We start from the raw sequence: 7264 nt of genomic DNA, 5'->3' as shown, positions 1-7264 counted from the left end.
CGGCCCTCCCCCCCCCGGCATGGGGGGCCCGCGCCCGGTGAGGCCGATGCCACAGCGCATGGTCGGCGTGCCGGGGCCCTTCGCCCCGCACTTCGCCCCGCCCGCCTACGCGCCGGGCGCGGCGCAGGCGCAGGCGACGGGCCTTCCGCAGTGGGCCCCCGGGCCGGGGCCCAGGGGCGCCCCGCCCCCCGCCCGCCCCATGGACCCGGCCCAGTTCGCCGCCATGCTGGCGGCGGCCCAGCGCGGGGTCGCGGGCGCGGCCGGCGGCGCGCCGCATGCGGCGCCGGCCGCGCAGTACCGCGGCGCGATGGCCCCGGAGGAGCTGTACCAGCAGCAGCTGCAGCGCGCGATGGAGGACCAGTACCACGCGGCGCGCGCGCGGGCGGAGCACGCGCGCGCGGCCCTCCAGCACCCGCAGACCGCGCTGACGCCCGCGGAGGCGGCGCAGCGGCTGCAGAACCAGGCGTGGGCCGCCGCGCAGCGGGGCCAGGACCCCGGCGAGCGGCCGACGCGGGAGGCGCCCAACCCCTTCCACGCCACGGGCGAGGCCCTGCTGGAGCAGCTGCGCGGCGCGCGGGCGGGGCTGCCGGGGTACCTGCCCCCGGGCGCGCGGTGAGGGGGCGCCTGCGCCCCGCCCGCAGCTGCGGACCGCAAGAATGGTTGGAGGGGTGTGTGTGTGGCTGGAGGGGCATCTTCCCGTGGGGCTGTCCCGCGTGGCGCGTGGCCAGGGCATCGTCCAGGTCCCCCCCGCGGGCTGTAAATCACGACCGACGCATTCAAAGAGCTGGGACAGACATTCAGCCCAGTGCAGTGGGGCCCTGCACATGCGTTGGGCTATCCATGAGCAAGTTACTCATTCAGTATCTGAGAGGTGGGGAGTCTGAATAGATTCTCGCGAGCGTCGCAGCCCAGCGCCGGCCGGCTTGGTGCTCCGGGGGAGGGATGGCGCGGGCCAAAGGCCTGGCCCGCATCAGCGCCTACACCCGGGCAGAGGACCATCTGAGAGAAAAGACCGTGCATGGAGGGATAGGTGCGAGGGGGAACTGCTCTACTTGCTTGGATGGTGCATGCGTCTGGGTCCAGTGCCACCCCGGCACCCCGCTGACTGACCATGCACCACCTGCAGTGACCATCATCGGCATCCTGGTGGCCGTGGTGCTGTTCGCGGGAGAGGCGCATCGATGCTTGAGCTACCACATGGTGCAGACGGTGCGTGGGCTGGGAGGCAGGGGGAGCATCAATCTGCATGGGCACCAGGGGCCCTGGTCTTCAACCAAGTGCCGGCAGGCCTCCCTCACCCGCTGTCCCTGCACCACTCCCGCTGCAGATGAAGGTGGACACGACGCGCGACGAGCTGCTGCACATACACTTCAACATCACCTTCCCTGCGCTGCCCTGCTCCTCTCTGACAATGGACACGGGCGACGTCAGCGGCACCTACCACTCGGAGCTGGGGGTTGCCGTGGCCAGGTGGGGAGCTCTGTGATCTTGGGATGCAAGTGGCGTGTGCCTTCTCTCCCCGAGAACGCATCGGGCTGTGCAGAGATCATTGCCCTCGCACAATAAGGGCATGTGCTTGGCCACTCCGTCCATTCCTACTTCCTGCCCCCGCTCCAGGAACGGGGAGCTGCACAAGTGGCGGCTGGATGCTGAGGGCCGGCGCAGCGATCGGGAGGAGTACCACCCGCCACGGATAAACGCGCACGAGTCCGCCTTTGCCATGTCCTTCAACCTGGGCTCGGCCAACCTGGAGAACATGTGAGCGGGGTTTTGGTGCTGAACTCGGTGTCAGCCCCAGGCCGCCTGTCCTCCATGCCATCGTCTGGCCTGTTTTCTTGGACGGGGCGACCCATGCAGTGATTTTGAAAAGCAGGCGTGTCGACACCTGGGACTGGGTCCTAGCCCTGGGTTGCCCCTCGCCCCAGTGCTCGAACGATTCAGTGCGCCGCCCAAGCCTGATGTTCCGCCATCCCAAGCCAACCCACTTTTCACACTTTCTAGGAGGAAGGCAATGCTGGCGCACGAGGGCTGCCTCATCCACGGCTGGGTGGCAGTGCAGAAGGTGGCGGGCAACCTCCACTTCTCGGTCCGGCCCGAGGCCCTCTTCATGTCCATGAACGAGGCGGAGATCATCGGCGCCCTCCTCACAAGGCACATGCACCTGAATGTGGAGGTGGGGCTTTGGGGGGGTGGGGGCTGGTGGGAATCAGGAGAGGTTTGCGTGGCATTAACACCCGGTCTGGGACCCCCGCCCCCTGCAGGGCAATGTCTCGCGGCCGGCAACAACATGCACTGCTTGGCGAAGAGTGTCTTCGCCTGCCTTACACCAACCCTCTTTCCCCACACCCTTTCCCCCATCAACATACACACGCAATGCAGCACACACCCGACGCCTCGGCCCTGAACGCCAGCCACGTCATCCACACACTGAGGTTTGGGGAGAAGGGCTACCCCGGGCAGGCCTACCCGCTGGAGGGCGTGCGCCGCATCGACCGCAAGGCCACCGGCATCGACAAGTACTTTGTCAAGGTAGTGCCCACGCGCTACCGCCGCGGCGCCTGGCGCGGCGACGTGCGCACGCACCAGTACTCTGTCACCGAGTACTATGCGCCGGTGGACACCAAGGCCAGCAACCTGCTGCCGGGCATCTTCTTCCTCTACGACACCTCCCCCATCGCCATGGACGTCGAGTTCCGACGGCCGGGTCTCCTGCACCTCCTCGTACGCGCCGCGGCGGTGGTGGGCGGCACCTTTGCCCTCACGGGCTTCTGGTGAGCTTGGTGTGGGTGAGGGGCGGGCGGGAGGGGGGTAAGGGACCGCGGAGCAAGTATGGTGTGTGCTGCACATGCCATCCCTGCGCCAATCGACGAAGACGAGGCCTGGTGAGCGGCCAATGCCCCCATGTGCGTCCTGCATGGCAGGGCAGCGGGCCATACACAACCGTCAACACTCCCCGGCCCCCCTCCTTTGATGCAGGGATCGCGTCGTGCACATGCTGGTGCTGCGATTTGGGCCGCCGCAAGGTGGGCCGGGGCCCTCTCCCGTCACGCGGCAGAGGGTGTGAAGGGGTGTGCTTCGAGGCAGACGCCTGTTTCTCGCACCCGCGCTGCCCGGGAAACAAGAGCTGCTGGGCTCGTCCACACCGGTCAGGTCGTTACACATTGTCAGAAAGGTTGTGGTTGGGTCATGCATCCCAGCATGAGTTCTTGCGTGGGGCTGGGGCACTGTCGTCAAGTCCTGCAGGAACCTCTGGCACTGGCACCCTGGGGTAACAGGACACCGGCACCCTACGCCTTGGTGTAGGCTGCCTTCTCCTTTTCATACCGGGCCTTGTCGGCCTCGGCCTTCTTCTCATACGGTGCCTGTTGAGGGAAAAGAAGCGTGGCTACTTCAGACAGAGAGTAGGGATTGAGCGAGGGAATGTGGGAGGCTGTTTCACCGGATCATCATGAGCTAGCTTCTTTATTCAATGGTCACACCCGAAGCTCCCACACGCTCACCTTGTCCTTCTCGGAGAGGGCAGCCCACAGAGCTCCAACCTTCTTGCCGATCTCGCCAAACGCAATGCCGGGGTTGTCGCTCTTCACTGCAGGAAGGACGATCGTGCAGGCATTGTGAGCTGTGGTTGCACCCCCAGCTTGTGATTCACTGTCTCTCAATCAAGCTGCATCTCTGATAGGGAAGCCATTGTTACCTTGCTCACGAATGTCATTCGAGTAGAAGAAGAAGGCCGACAGTGGCCTCTGCGTAGTGGAAAAGTTCAAGGAGGTGCGATGACTAGACGGATCGAGCACACGCAAAGCGACTAGATGGACAGACGGAAGCCCCAGCATACAATACCCGGTATTGCCAGGAGCTGTCGGCCTTCCAACGGACACCTCCCCCTTCGGCTCCTGGCAATCAGATCGCGAGCCACCTCAGTCGCAGGCGTGCTATGCCTATTTACCTTTGGCGCGTTGGGGTCCTTGACCTTCTTGACCTTCTTCGCTGGCTTCTCGACTCCTCCCTTCGCGGCCTTGGCCTTAGTCGGCGACTTGTCAGCCTTCTTGGGAGCCATGGTGAACGATATTGAGTTTCAGAAAGAGTAAATGGTAGTGATGTATGTGCGCTGACAGGAGCGATCGCCGCTCTTGCGCCTGTGATCGGCCTCCCAGCAAAATCTGTCGGGAGGGGTTTAAAAGCAGACCGGACCTCTGGAAAGCAGAGAACAGAAACACCATGCATGGCGCGCTCATGCCTGGGAGACACCTTTTTAATCGTGGGGGGATGAACAAGTAAACAAGACATACAAATATTTGATAAATACACCGATGATATCCTCAAGTTGTGTAGAGGTGATCCCCTGAACCGCTGTGGAAGAGTGTGCTAAGACGATGGCAGACCTACGGGTCAATGCGGAGGAAAAAGATCTCACACGCATCGAACGGATTGGCGCCCACTCTCACATCCGAGGCCTTGGCTTGGATGACTCTCTGGAGGCTCGCGCCGTGTCCCAAGGCCTGGTGGGCCAGGCATCAGCGCGCAAGGTGGGAAGTGGCAGACTTAGAGTGGACAGTCGTTGGGATACAGTGTGAGGCTGTTGATGCCGACCTCGGCCTCAAACACCCCTGCAGGCTGCTGGTGTAATCACTCAGATGATAAAGGATGGCCGTATCGCTGGTCGGGCTGTGCTCCTGGCCGGCCAGCCTGGGACCGGCAAGACCGCCATTGCCATGGGAATGGCAAAGTCACTAGGGGACGAGACCCCCTTTGCCATGATTGCGGCCTCCGAGATATTCTCCATGGAGATGTCAAAGACCGAGGCCCTGACACAAGCGTTCCGCAAGGCCATTGGCGTGAGGTGGGTGCTGGCGAGGGCCGGTGGGTGCGTTTTTTTCTCCTGCACAGAGGATTAGCCTGCTGGCAGCCACCGGATAATATCTGCATGACATTACTCCAGCTGCCTGAAGTCGTCCTTGATTCTTTCTTCTAATTGGTTTACTCTAGAATCGCTTGAGGCGCTCCTTGGCTAGTCAGAGCCTGAACTAAGATCTCCCGCCCGATCCCGCATCACCCATGACCAGTCCTCATACACTGGCACACATTGCAGGATCAAGGAGGAGTCTGAGCTCATTGAGGGAGAGGTGGTGGAGATTGAGATTGACCGGCCTGCCACCGGTTCTGCCAGCAAGACGGTGTGGCATGGTGTTACGGGTGGGGGACCAGGGCAAGCAGCAACTGTGGCCAGGAATGCACGCGGCGTGCCAGAGTCGAATCCATTTGCATCTGAGTGGCACCCTCGGGGCTGCAGTCGGGTACACTGGCGGGCAGAGTAGTCATGCTGTGGAGCCCTTTTCACCGCACGTCACAGGGCAAGCTCACGATGAAGACGACGGAGATGGAGACCATCTACGATCTCGGCGCGAAGATGATCGAGGCGATACAAAAGGAGAAGGTCACTGCTGGCGACGTGATTGCCATCGACAAGTCCAGCGGCAAGGTGGGTGGGTGAGGGTGGGACCGTGCGCATAGCTCATGCGATGAGGAGGCTCCAAGGATCCAGGCTAAGAGGGTACCTGTCGAGAACGAGGTCATGGAGTGCCACCCGTCTATGAGGCATGTGAGCTGCCTTGCATGCCCATGGCGGTGTACCTTCTCCCGCACCCACCTCCGCCTCCACATTTTCAGGTCACCAAGCTTGGTCGATCCTTTGCGAGGTCCCGAGATTTTGACGCCATGGGTGAGGGCTCGGGGAGGGGATTGCCGTGCCTGCGGTCCTGATGAATTGGATGGGGCATGGTTGAGTCGCATGCTTGTTGTAGATGTAATTAGGAGGCCCAGCATCATCGCCAGGCTATCCCTGTGCACATCTGTTCACCCACTGTCACTGCCCAGCACCAACCTCCTGTCTCACCTCTTCCGCTGCCCCACCCCCAGGCCCCGCCACCAAGTTCGTGGTGTGCCCCTCCGGGGAGCTGCAGCGGCGGCGTGAGGTGACACACGTGGTGACCCTGCACGAGATCGACGTGATCAACTCGCGGCAGCAGGGCTTCCTGGCGCTGTTCGCCGGGGACACGGGCGAGATCCGGAGCGAGGTGCGCGACCAGATCGACTCCAAGGTTGCAACCTGGCGCGAGGAGGGCAAGGCCGACATCATTCCCGGCGTCCTCTTCATCGACGAGGTGGGTCTGGCGCGCGGGCTGGAATGCTTGTATGGGTGTTGAAGTTGCCGACCCTTGTTGGGTGGAGCTCACCCCAATATGATCTCTTCACCCCGGCTCCCCAGGTTGAAACCCCTTCCCCCACCAAACAAAACACCACTCCCAGGTGCACATGCTGGACATTGAGTGCTTCTCTTACCTGAACCGCGCGCTGGAGTCAGAGCTGGCCCCCATCCTGGTGGTGGCTTCCAATCGCGGCATCACGCGCATCCGGGGCACCGCCTACTCGGCGCCCCACGGCATCCCGCTGGACCTCCTGGACCGCCTGCTCATCATCTCCACCTCGCCCCCGGGGGAGGAGGACCTGGCGCGCATCATCCAGATCCGGGCGGAGGAGGAGGACGTGGAGCTGGCAGGGGACGCGCATGCCCTGCTCACCAAGATAGGCCTGGAGACCAGCCTCAGGCGAGTGGGTGGGTGTGTGACTGCGTGGTGGGGGGAGAGGAGGTGGGGAGTTGTCTGGTGTGATGGAGTGGGAGAATGGGGGTTCCGCAGGCTTGCAAACTATGCATGGCTCCCCCCTCACATCAAAGGCTGCACGGTTGGACATTGAATCTCGCAACGACCGGTGCCTGCTTGGGAGCCAATGTTACCCGAGTGCTGTATCAGTAAGGCATGCCGTCCCGCCAAGACAGCGCATGCCGCTGAGCCCCTGCCCTATCCCACACCCCTTGGCCCACCCCGCCCATGCTGCGCCCACTCTACAGGTATGCCATCCACCTGATCACGGCGGCCTCGCTCATCGCCGCGCGGCGCAAGGCCTCTGCCGTGGATGTGGAGGACGTGGCCCGCGCCTACACCCTCTTCCTGGATGTCAAGCGCTCGACGCAGGTGGGGTTGTTCATGCCAGGGGTGCTGTTTGCGGCCCAGCGGGTGGGGACCGGGGGAGAGGTCAACATGCAGGCAGTGTGAGTGTAGCAAATGGGAGGTTCAACACTATGCACAGTGCTTTGGCTTGCAGGGTGCATCAGTGGGTGCAGCTCTCTCCCGTCCTGAGGTCCGGCTCATTGCTAGATGGAGAGTGCAGGGCCACACTCCTGCCTCAACAACATTCCGATAGCTGA

The 7264-nt window shown here is 63.0% G+C and overlaps 4 protein-coding genes across 4 annotated transcripts in view; 2 read left to right on the top strand and 2 right to left on the bottom strand.

Moving 5' to 3' along the window:
• Window positions 1–942: 942 nt before the first annotated feature.
• Window positions 943–3064, top strand: F751_1449 (putative endoplasmic reticulum-Golgi intermediate compartment protein 3; the record flags this gene model as incomplete). The annotated part of the gene is made up of 7 exons (XM_011400429.1): window positions 943–1030; window positions 1127–1209; window positions 1328–1470; window positions 1618–1758; window positions 2002–2173; window positions 2380–2771; window positions 2977–3064. The coding sequence occupies 7 exons, from the start codon at window positions 943–945 to the stop codon at window positions 3062–3064; spliced, it is 1107 nt and encodes a 368-aa protein (XP_011398731.1).
• Window positions 3065–3287: 223 nt separating this feature from the next.
• F751_1448 (Non-histone chromosomal protein 6) lies at window positions 3288–4057 on the bottom strand (the record flags this gene model as incomplete). Its single annotated transcript, XM_011400428.1, has 4 exons — window positions 3288–3362; window positions 3480–3586; window positions 3704–3743; window positions 3947–4057. 4 exons carry the CDS (start codon window positions 4055–4057, stop codon window positions 3288–3290), a joined length of 333 nt encoding a protein of 110 aa, XP_011398730.1.
• Window positions 4058–4373: 316 nt separating this feature from the next.
• The window catches only part of F751_1446 (RuvB-like 2), a gene marked incomplete at both ends in the record, with an annotated part of 3007 nt that continues 116 nt past the window's right edge, over window positions 4374–7264 (top strand). Inside the window, 8 exons of the mRNA XM_011400426.1 lie at window positions 4374–4526; window positions 4614–4840; window positions 5090–5174; window positions 5351–5479; window positions 5668–5719; window positions 5917–6161; window positions 6307–6617; window positions 6908–7031. Coding sequence (XP_011398728.1) covers window positions 4374–4526; window positions 4614–4840; window positions 5090–5174; window positions 5351–5479; window positions 5668–5719; window positions 5917–6161; window positions 6307–6617; window positions 6908–7031 — 1326 coding nt within the window. The remainder of the gene's footprint in view (window positions 4527–4613; window positions 4841–5089; window positions 5175–5350; window positions 5480–5667; window positions 5720–5916; window positions 6162–6306; window positions 6618–6907; window positions 7032–7264) is intronic.
• F751_1447 (hypothetical protein) lies at window positions 5345–5509 on the bottom strand (the record flags this gene model as incomplete). The annotated part of the gene is made up of 1 exon (XM_011400427.1): window positions 5345–5509. One exon carries the CDS (start codon window positions 5507–5509, stop codon window positions 5345–5347), a length of 165 nt encoding a protein of 54 aa, XP_011398729.1.

This window comes from Auxenochlorella protothecoides (genome assembly GCF_000733215.1).
Source record: "Auxenochlorella protothecoides strain 0710 unplaced genomic scaffold scaffold14, whole genome shotgun sequence".
In the NCBI taxonomy this organism is placed as follows: Eukaryota; Viridiplantae; Chlorophyta; class Trebouxiophyceae; order Chlorellales; family Chlorellaceae; genus Auxenochlorella; species Auxenochlorella protothecoides.
Note: the sequence above shows the minus strand (reverse complement) of the source record. Positions and strands in the feature narration are given on the sequence as shown.